Source organism: Typha latifolia, chromosome 2 (assembly GCF_019914945.1).
Source record: "Typha latifolia isolate L0001 chromosome 2, TyphaL0001v2, whole genome shotgun sequence".
In the NCBI taxonomy this organism is placed as follows: domain Eukaryota; kingdom Viridiplantae; phylum Streptophyta; class Magnoliopsida; order Poales; family Typhaceae; genus Typha; species Typha latifolia.
The window spans coordinates 8,295,478-8,316,370 of NC_133087.1; the positions used below are offsets into that span (position 1 = coordinate 8,295,478).

Below are 20,893 nucleotides of genomic sequence, written 5' to 3' on the forward strand. Positions count from 1 at the left end.
GAAGAAAATTAGATATTAGAGAGCGATTGGAGACTTGTATAAAAAAAGAATTAAGAGATAAAAAAATGAGCAGATGATGATGAAGAAGAAAAAGAAGAATTACATATGAAGAAGAAGATGAGTACGGGTCATTTCTCTCTCTTATAGTGTCCCGTCAACATTTAATGAGGCACTAAATGATAAAAATGGCAAAGTTGAAAGAAAAGTTAAGAAAAAAGCATTAAATGTATCCAAATCAAAAACTAAGTACGTTTTCAGTGCAAATAATCAATTTTCATACAAATTAGCCAAAGAGGTATCAAATACGCTCGGTTGGATCACAAGCCGCTTGAACTTGGCTCGTTCGTTTAAGAGTCAACTCTGAGATTGACTCAAGCTCTAGATAAGGCAAGATTCAATTATTTTAGCATGTTTATTAAACTAGACAAGTTTAAGTTGATATTGCTTGGCTTGCTCGCTCAAATTAACTATATATATATATATATATATATATATATATATATATATATATATATATATATATATATATATATATATATATATATATATATATATAGCTTTCATATAACTAACTCGAAGCATAATTTATTAAGCACTTTCTTAGCTCAGTTATATTTATTTGAAGAAAGGGTGATAGAAAGCAGAATATACAGGGGGAGAAGTGAAAAGAAAGTCGTTAAAGCTTTACAAGGCGGTTTGAGCAGAGAACTTGTCAAAGCATATTCCGGAGCAACGAGAGAAAGAGAGCTTCCGATGCTTCTAAATCTCTCAGAGGGAGTTTCGAAGGCTCCTCAAGTCTCTGCTACTATATTCTCTCCAAAATAGCCACCAAAAAATACCAAACAGACAGTATCTTAGTAGTATACATCTTCCAAACAAATTCTTTTATCGTTGACCTGTGCTTGAATCTTAGTATTATCCATTTTCCCTTTTCTTTTTTTTAAGCCTGAGCTATCGTTTAAGGCTTTTCTTGTGAAAAGTTGGGATTGAGGAGCCAGTTCGAACTGACTCGAGTTAGAGCGAGTCAATTTTGATTGTAATTTTGAGCCGAGACAAGCCCAACTCAGCTCAGTTGAGCTCGGCTCCTGTACACACCCGCCCCTAGTTAGAGGAGGTAAAAACTTAGTCACCTTGGACAAGTCATGGACCTTTGCCCTCAATTAGTGAGTGGGACACATAATCTTAGACACATAATCATATTTTTAAAATAATATGGAAATCTGTAATGGATTTAATCCAAGAAATGGTAATTACCCTTTGGTTCAATGTAAAGATCGGTCTCATATGTATCTTGCTCATAAATCTATAAGTCGGCACTGCTTGACACAGTCCATTTATTAAAGAAAAAGGTTACCGGAAGAAGAAATTGTGGGAAGCTAAGTAGCTTAAGAAATTCCTCCACTCTATATGCCGCCACCGCATTCCAAAGATGGTATTCCATACCATCACTTACATAGATGGGCAGAGAAAGATTAAGAGATTGCAGTCTAAGGAATTAAGAATGTCTTCACAAATCTCTATTTGTGCTCTGTTATTGCTTTTATTATGCCTTCAGCAAGTGTATCTGTGTCGTAGTTTTTACCAAAAAATTTGACGAATTCCATTTTTGGGTTCATCAAGTACCTGAAAGTAGACAAGCATAAAATCAGCATAGAATTGAAAAGATTTTACAATGCATTAAAGTAGAGAAAGCTGTAGATTAATTGAGACAACATTTTATGGACTTAATTTATTACCTTAGAACCAGAAAGCACTATGAGTTACTTCCATTCCCTTTAAGGTCTATATGTACTAACAATCTGCTGTAACTTTAGCATAGGTAAAGAAAAATAAACATAATGATTTTACATGTCTAACTGCTCAATTATTCAATCATATCATCGGCAATCACATAATACTAGTATGTAACTATCAATTTGATATATAATTATATACCTTATAACTTTTATGCTTTTGAAAGCTTGTTTAATTGTCAAGGCAAATAAGGATTAGATCAAGATTAAAGAAAAAAAAACTTAATGACAATATACATGTCAACTACTAGAGCAATTCAATCATACCATCATCTGCTTTCACATAACACTAGTACTGCATTGATATGTAATTATAATATATCAATTTAAATATTCTAATTGTTATGCTTTTTAAAGTTTTTCTAAACATCAAGTAAATTTGGTTTTAAATAAACCTTTATCTATCAAATCTGCTAATTATCTCTCATAAAGCATTTTTATTTAAAACATAACTATGACAATATGACATAATAATATTATTTCACAAAGAAAAAGACGAACAATTAATTTTGTTTCCTTAGCACTGAACAAATAAATGCATTTCGATATGTCTTGAAGTGTGGATCTCCAATTCATGAAGGTTTAATTACTGAATCACTTTTTAACAGTGTTAAGCATCCAACTAGATAATGAATTTCTAGTCCTAGCATAAGCTTATCATGGCTTTTAAGTAGGACTGCCAAGGAAAAATCTCCAGATTTAGGTGTGAAAAACAATACCTTTTGATTTGTGTCCTAACTTGAAAATTAAAAATCGAGACAATAATCTACAAGTTCAGATTAAAAAATTATAATATTTAATGATGAAGATAGGCCATTTAGAATCTTTTCATTTAATGGGCTGGGCTGCCTTTTGATATATATCTACTATATGCATGTTATGCTCTACTCTCTTTTTCAGCTTTGAATTGACCGGCTTGGTTTGAACCGAGTAATCATAAATTTAGGAGGCTGCATAGGAAAAGTATGTGACAATGCTAATTCTTAGGAAAAAAAAAGGGGTTTGTCGCTAAGTGTCGAACACTGATGTGTCATACAGTACAAAAATAAATTCCAAACATGGATAGTTACTCCTTGCCTCCAAAGTCTTATATGTCTCTCTACACGTCATTTATTAGTCGATCTTCCCTTTTAGTCTAATCCAAAGAACTGTACTATTACAAAAATCCAAGTGTTGCCACCATAATTTCTACAGATCATTTGGAAGAATTTATTCAGCTATCAACATCAGAATTCTGACTGTTTTCAGTTATTCATTAAATTCTGCATCATCGTTTAGATATGTGGTAAATATCGTTGCTTCCTGCTTTCAAACATAGACCCGTACTGTGATATTGGAACCTTTAAGATAGCTCATCATCCATAATATTGTTTTTTAAGAACTCACAAGAACCCACCAAAATGAAATCAGGTTACTTCATGTACATCCAGTGAGCTTATAGAGTACACTGAAAGTGAGAACACAGGAATGCGACAGCGGTTATGTTCTATAAGGAATTCTCTTCCCAGGAGTCCAGGGTTGTCAAAGGATTGCCTACATGTCCAAAGGAATAAAATCCTTGCAAAAGGTTCTTGGCTTAGAAGACTCACCAAAGATTTCCCTTGGAATAAAGACATTCGGTTCCTCCTCTAATTGTTACATATTTTAAAATTTGCACCCAATACCTAAGCAAGCATATCATGGTGTCTTCTATATGGAGGAAGCCATCATTATCAGTCAATCATAAGAACATTAGCAGAAGGAAAGAGGTAGTGAATTAGTAGTTTTGTTTTGGAAAGAAAAGAGAGAATCAAGGAGGGAAAATTTATGCAAAAAGTATAAAAATGAAGAGCACAGAGCAATACATACATGACAATGGAGTGATCAACAAGGTAATCAGAATCTTCCTCCTCTGTCTTCATATAATAAACTCTGTATGCACGAGCAACTTGTCTTATCTCCTCTGTTGTACCAGTTAAGCCAATTAACTCTGGATGAAATTCTGCATAACATTTTCTATTCCATTAGTCTTCATTACACAAATAATAGTACAATTTTGGTGCATATAAAAGAGGTCTGATTAATAACATATGCTTTGGGAAGCTCTAAGCATCATATTCCACTTTTAGCAAAATGCCCAAAGTTGCAATCCATAGTACCAAAAATAGAGTATAGAAAACACACCTTTCACATAATCATTAACTTGCTCAACAGTATCTCTCTCAGGGTCAACCGTAATGAAAACAGGTACAATTTCTATCCTTGACTTTTCCTCTGCAATAAACAGAACAATGATGCACTTTTCTTACACCAAATAGTAGATACGAACCAAAACAACAGGAAAAGAAGAATTTCAATTATTCTGTTAATGATTCTGAAAGTAAACACTAAATTTATAACCAGAAAATTTTGCAAGCACTTACAAACACCAAATAGTAGATATGAACCGAAACAAGAGGAAAAGAAGAATTGCAATGGTTCTGTTAATGATTCTGAAAGTAAACTTATAACCAGAAAATTTTGCAAGCATTTACAAACACCAAACAGTAGATATCAACCAAAACAAGAGGAAAAGAAGAATTATAATGGTTCTGTCAATGATTCTGAAAGTATAATTTTGTTACTAGAAAAATATGCAAATGACAATAGGCATTTATTGTGATGCATGGGAATATAAAGAAAAAGTACCCCTGACACAACAGAATTTGCAAGTGTATGTCAATACTTGATGAAGTTTACACGAGCCTTTCAACAATTAAAATGTTAAATAAACTACTGTGTCCTGGAAAGGAGATAAAATAGCTTTATTCCCCAATGATCTGAGTTGTTCCATACTACGTATCTTTGAGGAAATAGGATATGGACAAACTTGGTTTTCTAAAAAAGCAAAAAGATACTAATCCAAGGATTGCTATGCATCGAAGTGCGCCACTACTAGCTCAACATGGCCTTTCAACAATTAAAATGTTAAATAAACTACTGTGTCCTGGAAAGGAGATAAAGTAGCTTTATTCCCCAATGATCTGAGTTGTTCCATACTATGTATCTTTGAGGAAATAGGATATGGACAAACTTGGTTTTCTAAAAAAGCAAAAAGATACTAATCCAAGGATTGCTATGCATCGAAGTGCGCCACTACTAGCTCAACATGGTGTGTGCTGAGTAGAATGCTGGTGGCACATTACCAAGGCCTTGGCATGCCCTTAATTAGACAGTTACAGCTTTTTATAGCTTAAACTAGGTCTTAATGGCTAAATGTCTTTTGGCCTTAGATATAGGTATAACATATCCATATTGTGTAGAAACAGCAAAATAAGTCATCGTCAAGTCATAAAAGTGTTGTAAAATTAAAAGTTGCATACATGTTCAAATCAAGTAGAAATTGAATTTCAAAGTAGATCAATACCTAGAAGGCAGATCTATTTTTAAGTCATATAACAATTAGACGATTCGATGATTTTCTCCAAATCTTTTTCAAATTTGCTTTTTAATTGGAGTGTGCTGCTTTTATCCAGATCTATTTTAAGGTAGATTTGCTTTTATCCATGGATTTCGTTGCAACGGAGTGTGCCGCTACTAGCTCGGCATGTCCTGCTGCCACATTAGCAAGGCCTTAGCATGCCTTTAATTTGACATTTACACAGCTTTTTATAGCTTATAGTAGGTTTTGATGACTAAATGTATTTTGGTCTTAGATATTAGTGTAACATATTCACATTGTGCAGAAATAGGAAAATAAGTCATCATCGACAATGTTCCGAAACTCGGGATCTGCCACTCGAAAAACTGATACATATTGGAGAAGTTAGTTTTCTATCATTATAATATGAGATTGAATGAAAATAAATTTAAGGAGGGCAGAAAATGATCAACTAATTATTTTAAATCATATTTTTTTATGAAGAAGATCATTCGACTTCGCAAAGTAGAGAAGTAGAGGACAAATTATTAAATGATAGAGATAACTCATGGTTAGATGAGGTATTGAGACGAGGCTACAACAAAAGCAGAAGCTAATACGAGTCGTTCAAAAGCAAGAGATAGTCAACCAACTAGTACTAATGATGATCTTGATATACATGTTGGTGAGATCCATGGTTTGTCGGATCAACCGATCCTGATACGGATCGGCCGATCCATGACCGATCCCACCGCTCTCTCTCTCTCTTTCACTCTTTCTTCTCACTCTCTCTTACTTTTTTTCTTTCACTCTTTTTATCTTTTTTTCTCTCCTTACTATATAATTGTTGTTGCTCTCATGAAGAGATCTAGCTCCGGTGAACTCCGACGAACTCCGGTATATAATTTTTTTTTTTTTTTTTTATTTCTCTCTCAGTTTTTTTTTGTTTCTTTGACTCTCCCTTTTTCTTCTCTTCTTCTTCTTCTTTTTCTTCTTCTTCTTCTCCTTCTTTACTGCACCATGGTTTCTTCTTCTTCTCCTTTACTGCATCATGGTTTTTCTTTCTTTTGTTTTGATTTTTTTCCACTCGCTCTCTTTCTAAACTCTTCTTTTCAATTGTTATTGCACTATAGTTTTTCCTTCTTTATTTTTTTATTTTTAGTAAACTTTTTTCTAAATTTTTAGAAGTTTTTCTATATTTTTAAATAATATTTAGAATTTTATGTAATTAATCGATCTAGACGACCAATATAGCCAATACAACCGATACGATCGATCTGGCCAATATGTATCATTTTTTCGAAAGGCCAGTCCTAATTTTTCGAACCTTGGTGAAATCATCCCTTCTACGTTTGTTGAGAAAAGTTAAAAATGTATAAAAATTGAAAATAAAGAAACTGAGAATAAATATACATACATATCAATGACATCATCATGAGAATATTATTATTCATGATTATGGTACATCAAGTATTTATTGTTTGAAGCCATCACAATATCCATATATTGGTTATTATCCTTAGTACCTTGAGAGACAAGATCCATATGGTGATTATTATTTTTTCTTGAAACAATAAGATCCATATGATATAACTAGTATGATGCAATCACTTTTTTTAGCACTAAAACCTAGACATCATTAGTTATAAATTTCTAATAATTATGATGATAAAGACTGAGAATTTACGAGAGCCAACTTAGTATTTATCAAAGTTTCGACTTTTGCGTAATTTAATATATCCTTAAGTTTTTAGGCTTCATATGCAAGTAATTTTTATTTTTTTATTATTTTCTTATTTTTTTTCTAAATTTTTAGAAATTTTTCTATATTTCTAAATAATATTTAGAATTTTATGCAATTAAAAAATAGTATAATTCTATACAATACAACCGATATATATTGTTTTTCCGAACAGCCTATCCCGATCATGATACCAAGTTTCCAAACCTTAACTGGCACAACAATCTTTTCTTTTATCTCTTTATCCTAGGATAAATAGTTCTAATAAAAAGGTGGAACTGGATTGCTTTATCTCACTTTATCTTTTAATACTTGACCTGTAAAAGGGCTAGACCGGAGATAGATTATCCCCAGTTATTCCACTTGCAAACAAAGAATAGTAGTCCTAGATGAATCAAGGAGACAGTTAAACAGGTTGCATTTAAAGGTCACGTCAAATGCAAGTGTGCTCATACATATAGTTACATGAATAGACATCCCCTACACATACAAGTTTTGCTAGCACAAAGACAAAAATTAGTAACAAAAGAGTAGATTTTGAACAACTTCCTAGCAGAGGACTTCTAAGTCTAATGGTTTATAAAAATATCAATATTTTCCCAATCTATAATTTATGTACTATGCCACCGGGAAAACATAGAAAGTGCAAATTTAACAGTAACATGTTACCTAGGAGAAAATTTCAGCAAGAATAAATTACAAGTTTGGAAGAATGAGAATTATTAACAGAACAACCTAAACCAACCAATGATTCTTTCCACTTTCCAGACAAATTATGGGATAGTAACTTACTAATCTTATCAACAGCAAGAGCCATTTTTTGAAGTTCATCTGGACAAATATCTGGGCAGTGTGTAAAGCCAAAATAAAGCAGTGTCCACTTTCCAAAGAAGTCCTTGTCAGTAACAGTTTTGCCCACATGGTTCAGAAGCTTGAAAGGGCCACCTATAGCAGCAGCGCCAACAGATGGCCCTTGCTTTACTGTACTTGATCTAGTCTTCAATTCTGGTAAAAGAAAGAGGACAATTTGGAAGATAGTAGTAATGCCTAATGCAGCGAATAGTAAATACAAGATATTTCATAACAGTCGCATTTGGAATTTGACCTTATTATGTTTACTAGATGAGTTAGGTTCTTATAGTAGAATATAAGCCTTCCGATATGCATAAGTCAATTTATTGAAGGAAAATAATAATAATAAATGAGTTCTCAATTCATATTGATAGAGTTGTCAAAACTATGAATCAAGAAGGAAGAGTAAAGTAAGTACCAGAAAACAATTTACTTTCTAAAGTGAAAGATCTCCATGACAACTGTCACAGTACCAGTACAATTCTCTACTTCAAAGCAACATGAAATGTAAAAGGTATGAAGGATAACACTGGTCCTTCACCAAGCACCATTGTTAATTTATCAACTATTCTAAAAGTTTACGTTGTTAGAAAATGATAACTTTTATCTCAAGATTCTGAAAGATCTCCAGGCACGTGCAGCACTGTTCTTTTTCCCTCTCAGAGATGGAATGAGCGATATTTTTTAACGATTTCGTTAGGGAAAGATCCCGTAAGACTGAGTCTTGTCCAACGAGCCCATCATCTCCTACTCCCTCTTCTTAATCTTTTTATTTTTAGAAACTTACCTCGTCAGAGCCATCACGGCCGGAGTCAATCAAGAGTAAATGGAGTGAGAGACTAACACCAAAAGCATCACATGTGAGTCCTCTTCCACCTTCTTCAATTAATTTTAGCCTTTGGTGTCCGTGGGTGGCTATACTATGAGATCTTGCTTCACCGCCTTCGTCCGATCATCACCTTCGGCACCGGTCCCATACAACTCTTTGGACGAGTTTCCTACCTTGTGGAGAATCTCTTGCCATCATTTATTGGAGCATTGAGGCTTAAGGATTGATTTCACCCACCACCATGGTCAACGGCCATGGATGGTGTGCCTCTCATCGTCAGCCGCTTCGGTCAACTCCTCTCCACTTCATGTGGCTTGCCGGAGTCGCATCAACATTTTGGTGTCGACGATTTGGATTGCTGACGGTGGAATAACCAGCAGTCATCTCCCTTGCATCCCTGTCTTCGTCCTCCTAAGGAGGAAGAAGAACTTTGGGTTAGGATATCCTAACCCATAAACCCAAACCGTGTGTGTGTATTTTTGGGTTAGTGGGTTACGGTGGATGACTTGGTTGGAGTCTTTAGATCCCAACACATGTGTAGTCTAACCCAAACCCAATTTAGGGTTTGGATGAACTAGGCTTGGGCTAGGGTAGACCCAACCCTTAGTTTTGGTTAGGTTGGGGCCTTGGCCCAACCCAAATTTTGTATTTAGGTGGGCTGCAGTTCAATAGCCCGCATCCAAGCTTTGGGTTCAATTTGGCCCATTTATAATTAAATTAGATTTTTCTTTCAGAAATTAGATATTAGTTAAATTAATTATTATATGCAAATTAATTATTATATACTATCGGCAAAATATACGATTTAGTGAATTACTATATTCCATGTAAATAGAAGTTGAAATGATCGTGAATATTAATGAAAAAACATAGTTGATACGTGGAAAAACTTTGAGAACAGACATAGGCTAGATATTCTTCGTGTATCTCCCTATGGTGATTCAAATTTACTTTGAAGTCTAGGAAACAGACCTAATTAACACATGATTCGTTTAGGTGACTCTGGCATGATTAAATAACAGTCCAGGGGACAAACCTATTCCTAATGATTATATAATCCATTTAGGTGACTCTAACGTGGTTAGAAAATAGTCTTAAGCTAAACCAAAAATCTCCATAGGGTGACTCTAATCTCTCTATATGATTAGTAGAAAAGACCAATGGATGGCCTTGCCGATTGGCACTAGGCGTGCTGGTCGACACTTGCTGTGCCGACAGCATACTAGCAAGTGGCACGAGGGGTGCTACATGGCACCCCTCCTAATAGCTTCGCCGCTCGCCATCGACCTCGTCGTCAAGCTACGCATCGCCCAAGCTCACGTCAGGTAACCTAGCCCAACGAAGGAAGAAAGATCGAGAGAGAGAGAGAGAGAGAGAGAGAGAGAGAGAGAGAGAGAGGGGGGATGGGGGGGGGGCACCCAACGAGAGCTCGAGCGACGATGAAGGTGAGTGGCAACGGCGAAGGCAAATGTGAGTATCCCTTACTTTTTGAGTTTTTCTCTCCTCTTATGGCACGGTCCGTGCCTGTGGCACGACTATCGTTGGAAAAGACAGATTGAGTTTACACGTAGTGATACCTTTTAGTAACCCTAGCCTATTCATTTATAAGAAAAAGACTCAAACGCATCTCAAAAAGAATTCTAATTAATGTGGATCCATAGGACCAGTCCTAAACTGTGATGGGTTTGACATTATTAAGATTGAGAAGGTTTGCATAATGAAACAAAGTATGATATTAGCTTGTTAATTACATCTATGGCTTATCCTTATTATTCATATCATGAGTTTGCTGGCTATTATTTTTAATTATTGAGCTTCAGTTACTATCTCATATTAGATAAATATTCATTTTCTAGCTCGTGAGTGGATTCACTCAGTGAGCTAAAATTGATAGCTCATTAAACACTTTTTATATTTCAGATGCTAATTAGCATGGCATGGCGAATGAACAGGGGCACTAGTGCTCTACCTCTAGTTAGGATTTTGGGTCTTTGCACCTTCAATTATAGTAGTGGTTTTTAATTTCGAACTAGAAAGTTAAATGTTAATTAAGTGATATTTGGAAGACATGATTGTGTAATTTGGGTATGTTATGAAGGTTTTTGAGTTTGAGTTATTAAATAAATTGAGTTTTATTATACTATGGATAATTAGTTAAAGCTTCATGTATCTCAAGCCTATTGGGATACATGACCGGTTATGATTGTTATATTGTGTCGTGACAGTAAGTACTAAGGCGATCTAGCATTTTTAACATATAAAAAATAATTAATAATTAATAATTATAGACTAATATAGCATATATAAAGATTTTAATAATAATTTATGTATGTGTATATATGTATGTATATGTATATGTATACAAAGAGAGAGCATGATAGTTAAGTGCAAGGTGACATGCACCCACTCACTAGTACATTAGTAAATTAGGCTCCCAAAGCAAATAGAGAAAAAAACAAACAAACAAAAGTAGAAGCAAAAGAAAAGAAGAGAAAAATGAGGAGATGGAGGAGCACATCCTCTCTGCTTTAGTGAGTCTCTCTCTCTCTCATTAATTTAAGACAGGTATATGACTACTCCAGCCTTGTGTCAGCCGCATTGCGGGTTTGCGGGGCGACGATGCACGTGCTACCAAGGTGGCTGACAAAAAGCATTTTAAAATTATAACTCCAAGTATTCTTTTTATGCTAGCATGGCTAGATAGATAGGAAAGTTAGAAGATAACCCACCAAGCTCAAGGGAAAATAAGATAAAACCCACTTAAATTGTGAGAGAAAGAAAGTGCGATATCCACCACAAAAAAGAGGAGGAAGAAGGACAAAAGGATAAATTCAAGATCCTCAACAAAAATATTATTTCTCAAAATGTTCAAATGTTTTTTCTTCTTTTTTGGAATTCTTATCACCTCTACATATAGAGATAATGAGATTAAATCAAATCACAAATTGATCTCATTCAGATTTTTCCCATTCTGATATATAACCAAACTGGAACCCTTTTGACTTAAAAATCAATCAAATTCTAACAATACTTACCTCAAAGCAAACTAATAATCAAATCTCCTAAATTTTTAGGAGTTTTAATTAAATTGGTTACGCTAAAATCAAATCAGATAATAATACATCCAAAAAATTTTAAATATAATTCCCATCACAGTACCACAAAAAAAATATGAAGTTTAAAATTTAATAATTAACATAGTTTTTTCTTTTAACCTCAGAAAATTGGTAGCATGCTTCTGAATTTTAAAAGCTGAAACATCTAGTGCATATGCATCCCTGCTAATATCCTATAATGATACAATTACCTATACACAGTTATCCTATGCATCAAACGAAATGTTTACAATTACACTAACGAAAACTGACTTGTTCAGTAGTTTTTTGCAAATGTATATGATGTAGTAGACTCCCATTTTAGCAGAAAAATTTGCTCAGGATGCAACTGTTCTAGGGGACTTCAACAATGTATTTGCTCTCTTCGAAAGCACTTCACAAAGAGCCCAAACAGATGATAAACCTAGAATCATTCCAGTGTGGTTTCTAGTTGACTTTAAGCTCACTAGTAAATGCTTGTTCTCTTGAGCCTTTTATAGAATTAATAAGAATAAGGGTGTTTTGTCAAGTACTAGCCTACTAGGGATAGAAATGACAGCCCCTTTGTGCCATATTATGATTAGCAGTTGACATTTCCCAAAAAGAAATACATGCAAGTTACAATTTGTTAGCTTAAGATGTAAATGGGTATCTTAGGTAGATAGTCCATGAAAATTCGTAACTAGCATCTAAGCAAGGTTGCTCAAATGCCACTTCTATTTTCTCTGAAGTGCGGAGCCTATTGGGAATGTACCAAGCAGAAAGCAACCTTAATTGGCGATATAAGTTACATTTTTTTGCACCCCAAGAAGAAAAATTACACCACCCCATATACTATTAAATTCTGAATTTTGTAAATCCACCATTTCCATTTCATCTAGAGCAAGTGATGGTCAAATAAGCACCTAAATCTAAAGACCATTAACATGCCCACTTACGGAAAGGCACCCACCTAGAATTTTGACTATGTTCCATGAAAAGTTGTTGATCTTGCTTCAACTTACATAAGTTTCGCATCAAATATTGTAATATAATATAGCAATCATTCTATGAAATGTAATGGAGATACATCTTCATATCTCAAGACACAACATATAAGGCAGATGGACATCAAGGAGGCAGCAGGGCTCTGTCAGAATGTGACAAGAGATTCATCCTAACACACCATAAGGTCTATATATCACTATCACAGAAAGCACCTTGGGAAAACTGCCTAGGACTTATAACTGGCTATCAAGTGAAGTACTACATGCTCTAATTGAAGTATAATGAAAAACTCAACAGAATTAATTCATTATCTTTCATAAATCACTTGATATGAAGTAAAAACTCAAAAGTATCACAAAGGTTCTAATTAAAAAAACTATTTACTCACCACAGTAATCTACCTTCAATATGTTTTTTCTTTTCTCTGTCATAGTAAACTATAAGTCCTCCTCCAGTCATGACAAGCAAAAGAAGACTCAACCACGAGACAGGCTGCAAAATATCAACTAAATGAGTTAGTTACTATCAAACAACTTGAAACGGTCGATAGCATAAGCAGCATGAACTAAAGCAAACAAAGATGAATAGTGAGAATAAAATTTCATCTTTACAAAGAACCACTTAAATACACAAGGTATTAATTACCGCTCCACGGATAGGCTTTTTAGAATCCTGTTTTTGATCTGATTCATCAGTCCTTTTCCCCTCATTAGAATCAATTGGTGGTGATATTTTTGCGTTGCTTTGTTCTGAAGTTGTAGAAGCACTGGCTAAATATCGAAATGAGATAGAATATTCCCCAACTCTTGATGAAGAAGTAACCTGTGTAAGACATTGAAACTGAATTAAGTCTTATTTTCATAATATTTAAAACGGGGAAAGTTTCAAAAAAAAACCCCACTACATTGTGGGCTTTTTATGGTGAGAACCCTACCTTATCTCCTTTTCTTAAAAAACCTGTGTTTTGCAAAATATCCAAATAACACCCTATTATTACCATCTCAATGTGACATGAGAACGAAAGAGGTTCAAGAATCAATTTTCTTTGTACAAGGGCTAAAACTGAATCACTTATTTTTTCTAATGTTACTATATCTAAATTTCAGCAACATGAGCAAACAGTTTGAATACAACTGGCATATGAACAATTTGGAACTAAAAACACAAAAGTTAGAAAGGAAGAATTGAAACAAAATGGGATTTTGCATACAAACCTTTCGAAAATCCAATATATACTTGTGTCCCTTTAAATTTGATATTTACATGTATACCCTTCAAAATACACCAGTTTTGCATGTATACATGTTAAAACCCTTATTGTTTGCATGGGGATTTTGAAGTTAACTAATTGTTAAATTTTGAATAATTTAGATATAAAAAGATGAAATTATCCTTATTCTAGTTTTCATAAATTTTTCTTAGTTAAAGGTATATTTTTCTTTTTTATATTAAATTATTGAGATTTACCTTGAAAAGTAACTAGATACGCATTTATGCAAATAGGATATATTTTGATTTTTGAGGGCTATACACGTAAATATCAACTTTAGAAGGGCATACGAGCAAATAAGGGATTTTTAAATATATACACGAAAAAGACCCAAGCAAATATTATATGATTGTTAGTGTAAAACGATTACATATGAGTTCAATATAGGTGTTGATGAAGGTAACCTAGAAATTTTAAAAGTATCACCAAGAATAAGATCTAATGTAAATTTCTAGAATTTTCTAGATTCTTATATGTTAAGGTGAGATAAGTTAAAATTAACCCAAGATGTTAAATAGATATTTTTATAAAAGGCAGGGTTTTTTAGAAAAAAGTGATACAATAGGTTTGAATCAAAATAACTCATAAGGTTTTTCTACATAAAATCAAAGAAATTAATCCTATCAGTTAAAAGATATATTCTATCTAACTTATATATGGCTTGAAATCCATTAAAATATATCAAATTTAATCTTAAGCTTGAGTTTCTTTCTAAAAGTTATGATTTATTACTCCTGATCAATAATATCCGGTAAGGTAGTTTGGCAAGATATTTGAGTATGCAAATACATTTCCAATAATCATAATGAAATCAAAACTTCAAAAGCACATAAACTAGTAATTTAAGGAGAAAAAGGCCAATTAAAACATGTTTCCTGTCATTTATATGTTTGTTAGGATCATTACATGCTAACATGCACTGCAAAGTAGCAACACTGGTCACTATCGAACTATAAATGAAGAATAATAAGCTCTTGTGAGTTGCAATTACCTAGTCTACTAATGTCTATATGAAAGTTTCCTGTCCAAACCGAAGGATATATTAATTTAAAGGGGCTAAAAACACAACCTTTAGGATCAACTGCACTCTCAGTTGAATCTTTTCTTTTTTCTATAGTATCTATCTTCCAAACTGAAGAACCGATTCCCGATGGTACCAGACTCAAATCAGAACCCAGAAAAAAAAATAGTAGAGGCAACCTTTAGGATCCCTCCAAAGTTAGGAATAAGAGGAGATGAATTTCTCGCCCATTAAGAGTAATAGTAGTCATGTAAATTTAAACGTTTAACAGTAATACTCCACTTGGTAGAACTTTGATGACACTCCCAGCTGATAATGATCAAAAAAAGTTTCAAATGATATTTAATATAAGATATATCAAAACAAGGATGGAGAGAAATCGCATGTATTAAAAGATAAACTAGTAAAAACAAGCTAATTGAATGAATATTAGAAGAAGAATATCGTGTAACCTGAGGAAAGCTTCTTCGAGGTGGCGGTCCCAATAATCTTTGAAATCCTTTCAACCTGATCATCGCTTTCACTAAGCCTGAGTGAAGAGTAAACCATGTAAGTCCTCAAATTCACAAGATAGCCTTGCGCAATCCATGGAAATAATGTAGCAGAAGGGGAAAAGATGAAAGAGAAAGATCAAACGAGACATCTGATTCCCTAGCTACAATCAGATGCCCACAGCAAGCCAGTACCACCATGAAAGAGAAATAATCAAGGTGGAGGTTCTCGCCGCCGCCGAAAGTTAGGGGAAAAGAGATCAGTGCTCCTCAGTCGAAGAGAGAGAGACCGACGACACTCGCGTCAGAGCAACTCCGCCGACTCCAAGAGAGAAAGATTCAGCAGGAGAGAAAATGGACCGAATATTGCTAAATACTAGGGTAAATTACAAATGGGCACACATGGTTTTACCTAAAATCAAACTATTGTAAACTCATTTTACACCATGGACCACGTTTCCTCTTGAAATATTTTTTTCTAAGTCAAGAATACCGCTATTTATTTTAAAATAATAGCTAAATATTAAAATTGTCATATTCTAAAATATAAATATTATTTATTAAAATAACATCTTATACTACACACTAATCTAATTATTAATTTACTATTGATTTAATTCAAAATTCTCTTAAATATCTTATCATAATTTATTATTCCTCTTAATACAGCATCATAATTCATCACTCATCTCTTCTCTCTCCTCTTTTCTAAACAACTCTCCTCTCTCTTAAACATCTTATCATAATTCATCATTTCTCTCTCTCTCAAACACTTATAATACATAATACTAATGATGGTCATGCCATAAGCACAGATCATGCCAATCACTAGCTGGCACGGCACAGTAAGTGCCATAGCACTTGTTGGTCATGCTATAAGAGAGGGAGAAAAAAAGGTAAGAGACTACTCACCTCCACTATCATCATCGCTGCTCACTAAGGCGATGGATCCGCAACTTAAATTTTTAATCTCTCTCTCTCGACCTTTCTTGTAACGCCCCCGCCCGACACGGCACGTGCACGCCCACGCGCCCACACGGCACGCGCGGCGCACGCGACAGGTCGGGCGGGGCCTGTCACACACAGATACTCTCCTGTGCATATATAATCATGACATCATCAAATAAAACCTGTTAACCTATCCATGATCACATAATCCATCACCAAATACATCATACTATCAATCAAATAAACTTGTTAACATATGAATATCCAAGTTCATAATAATATACACTAGACCACTACATAATCTGGCAGGGCCCACACAGGCCACAACAAACCATCAAGATACAACTAAACAACTAATACACGAGTGCTATAAAATCTGTGATATACTATACAAATCATCATTCGTTACAATAAGGCACGAATATAACAAACAACGATACAACTCAATGTCTGGTTAAACTATCTTCTATACCATCTCGCATCAATAGCTCACCTCATCATCACTCTAAAATATCTTCTCAAGATATCTCAGGTCGCTATCACATACCACAAATCTGAGGGGTTAGAAAAGAAATAAAGAGAGTCATGAGCAAAAGGCTCAGTGAATAGACCTTACCCCGAATCAGTGATGCCAAACAGAGAGTAAATCATATACTGGATAATATGAATCAGAAAGAGTATCATGCCATGAATGAGTATATGAATGTATCCTCAATAATATATAAATAAAAAGTAGATAACATGTTATAACTGATAAAAGTATATAATCCTCGACCATGAGTAAACAAATCTCTGTATCATACTATCATCATAACTCTCTCTCAAATATGACACATGATGCATGTCGACCATGACCACGTTATGATATCAAATGCAATCATATATGATGAATATTGACTACCCGATAATCAGGTAATCAAATGATAATGAAGTCATATGCATTTCTCAACATCATAATCATCACCGACATCTCAGTATAATATCATCATACTAGACCACTATGCACAGTCAACACCCGGTACCCGGTCTCAACATCATGCCCGAAGGCTCCGAGCATACTCTGCCATCCGCAAGGAGTATCTCAAATATAACTATACCCTGCCATCCGCTAAGGGTATCAACATCCATCCAGACCGGGCACCCCATATAGTTAATAGAAGCCTCGTGAGGATAACTCACCACATATGCCCTAGCGAATAGCATGTGTCCTATTGTCTGTGTGCGCAGACTCAACTGACCTCGGACATGGGCCACGAGATATCGCATATCAGCAACTATAATCATCACTCCAAGCACCCCTAACCCTGGCGCCTACTCGGGCATCCTCACGCTTTCTATCAACTATCCTATCAATCACATCTCATGCTTTCCTGCTAAATGTCAGATCAAATGCATATATCCAGTACGATAACAAGTCAATGCATAACAGGAATTTAGGTGGAATAGGAATCAAAAGAAAATGATGCAATGTAATATCTAACTGTATCGTCAACACATGCATACTCATGCTAATCTATTACATGCATATAAAAGAAATTGCATGCTATCCAACTTGCGGAGGAAGAGGACAATGGAGAGGACAAGATAATTGGAGTCATTCGACTCATCAATACCATTCAAGGACAAACTTGGGATGGCAAACCCCTTGAGGAGAAGGAACTAATGTACATCGACATAAAGGTAAACAGTGAAACCACTTGAGTGATAATCAACACCAACGCAACCCACAACTTCATGCCACTTGCTTTAGACAAGTGAAGGACAAGATGATGGAATCATTCGATTCATCAATGCCATCCAAGGACAAACTTGGGATGGCAAACCCTTTAGGGAGAAGGAACTAATGTATATCAACATGAAGGTAAATAGTGAAGCCATTCGAGCGATGACGCTACTGACGCAACCCACAACTTCATGCCACTTGCTTCAGCTAAGTGATGACTATAAATTACAAGTCTTGCTCAGTCCTAGGCATAACCAAAGACATTGAAATCTAGCTTAGCGCATGAAGATGGCAGACTGACATAATAGTGACAAACCTTGAGTTATGCCATATGTTGTGCAAACTAACAAATGCCAAGATACACAAGACACCAATAGCATGAAGCAATGAGGGAACATCTGAAAGGAGCAATCACTTATTAAGCAGGGGAGAATGTGACGACCCATTGAAAGTTTGGTTGAAACTGAAGTGCTATGGTAGTTCAAGGGCATAAAAGATGCAATAGCAAAGTTTGATTCTAGGGACACTATGGTAATTAGAAAAGACTCGAGTTTATTCGCTGCTAGACAAGTCTTAAGCTTATCCATTCGGTGGATGGATAAGGATAAGGGATAACCTATCTTTATTTTCTTGGCCTACTAAATATCTAAGAAATATATTTAGAAAACTTGGTAGCTAAGTTTTTTTTCCTATATAAAGGCATGAACACTTATTGTAAAGGATATGTAAAGTTTAGTGAATGAAAAGAAGTGAGAACTTTATCAAAAAAAACTCGTCTCCTTTAAGTGTTATTGAAGTCTCTTCCCCTTTTCTTACTTCTATACTATCTTTACTCTAAGGCTTATTTCATCTTGCGAAAAAAGTGGGGTGCTACGTGGATTTGCCAATCGATCGAAAATGTTATCGTGGACTGTGGGAGAAGGGAAAAAAGAATAAAAGAAGGTGAGGGTGCACGCAATGCACGTGTCTGACACGTGCGCTCGATATATTTAGTTTTAGGATGTTACAATACAATATAAGATCAATATAGAGGCTAAGAAGATCATTTCTACTTTATTTTTGTCATATGACTTGCATGTAAATTTATACTTCAAATTTACTATCGATTAGTTATTAGTTTTTATAAAATTCTATAAATAACAACCTATATTTTACTTATTTTATTATTTACACTCCATATTTGAGAATTTTATAATCCGATACCTCTTTTTTTTCTATAGTTCTCATATAACCCAAAATATGTATGAGTTGCATTTATAGAGTATAGTAATTTCTACTCCATCTATCCAATCAATTTATTTTAAATTAAATCGCAAGGTATTTTGTTACGAACCGGCCTAATCCGATCCGCACCGGTTTTGGACTCGATGAAGCTTGCAACTTCCAAAGGGATCTGCGAATAGTCAAACTAATAGATGTTCCTAAATTTTAGATATGTTGTTGCTCTTGGAGAGAACTTTCAATGAATTCAAGATCACATGATTCAGACGGTTAGATCTCAAGATCTCGACCAAAAAGTGGTCAAAGGTAAATTAGATCCTAGCTTGATAGCCCACTAATGGCTAGATAGATGCTAGGTTTAGTTCTTGGTGTGAAGGGGGAGAAGTTGTTGTAGAAGGGGTGGGGGTTAGAAGTTGGAAGAGGCCGACCAAAGATTTGGGCGGTGGAAGAAGGGGGAGGAGGAGAGGGCACCAATGGCTAGAGAGAGATATAGGCCAAACCCAATTCAATTATCCAAGATAAACTCAAATTAGGGTTTCCTCCATATATTTATAGAGGCTCACCCTAAGAACTCATCAACTGAGTTAATCAACTCTAAACAATCCTAACAAACCCTAACAAAGCCCACACTTTTGCCATGGTGCGTTCGAATGCGCCCGATCGCATTCGAACGAGAAATTTCCGTTCTCTGTCGATGCGAACGTATGTAGGTGTTCGAACGACCGCGTTCGTACAATCCGATTCCGTTCGAAAGTGCAATTTGTGTTTTCTATTTTTGCGAACATGTGCAAGCGTTCACATCCTCGTTCGAACGCGGTCCCTACGTTCGAACGTGCCCCTGACAAAAAATGTTTTTATTGCTTCTAACAAACTCAACTAGAAAATAGACTCATCCCCATGAACCTAATGCTACGCATTGAGCCAATATGGATCGAATCGTATCATATTTCAATATTTCTTCTTTTACCTTCACTTTAACATCAAACATAATTATTATATCCTTATTTCAGAATACAAGTAAACATAGAAATAGTTAAAATAAATTTGTCATTTTGATAATAAAAAATAGGAATTGTTATTATTATTTTAACCATATTCTACATGTTAACAATGCCCTGCAGTTTAGACGGATATAAAACTCTTAATTTATTTTTGTCCAAACTTTACGGTGCAAGTATTAAACAAATGTATTAGAAAGAATCTTTTATTATAATAAATTTTAAAATATTAAAATTGTCCTTCTCTTTCTATTAAATCCGTCAAAGTCATTAGCTATGCCACAAAACCAACTCTACTAGTGATAATTCATATATTAGTAGTCTTTTCTAGCCTCCATATGAGTCTTAGATGAGAGCATCTCATATGAGGGGGACATGGAAGATTTAGGGTATTTTAGTCGAGCTAAAGTTTAGCTCAGCTAGGGTTTAACCTAGTCCCAGGTTGAATTGTTTCAGATCGAGCTATTTAATTAGATCTCGATGATCCAAGATTAAAGACGTCAATTGGAGCCAATCTACTTGCATGGGAGTGGTACAACGTAGGG

General features: G+C 34.7%; 1 protein-coding gene across 2 annotated transcripts; it reads right to left on the minus strand.

Annotated features, from left to right (window-relative positions):
• Nucleotides 1-1,182: 1,182 nt before the first annotated feature.
• LOC140782496 (protein SCO1 homolog 1, mitochondrial) lies at nucleotides 1,183-15,894 on the minus strand. Of its 2 annotated transcripts, none has more exons than XM_073129089.1 (8): nucleotides 15,654-15,894; nucleotides 15,420-15,496; nucleotides 13,322-13,498; nucleotides 13,078-13,168; nucleotides 7,706-7,918; nucleotides 3,957-4,046; nucleotides 3,642-3,774; nucleotides 1,183-1,623 (listed from the first exon to the last, which is right to left on the minus strand). In XM_073129089.1, exons 2-8 carry the CDS (start codon nucleotides 15,480-15,482, stop codon nucleotides 1,518-1,520), a joined length of 873 nt encoding a protein of 290 aa, XP_072985190.1. In that variant the 5' UTR covers nucleotides 15,483-15,496; nucleotides 15,654-15,894; the 3' UTR covers nucleotides 1,183-1,517. The 2 variants fall into 2 exon arrangements, with proteins under 2 accessions (XP_072985190.1, XP_072985191.1); XM_073129090.1 differs by having other exon boundaries at nucleotides 15,657-15,841.
• Nucleotides 15,895-20,893: the final 4,999 nt, after the last annotated feature.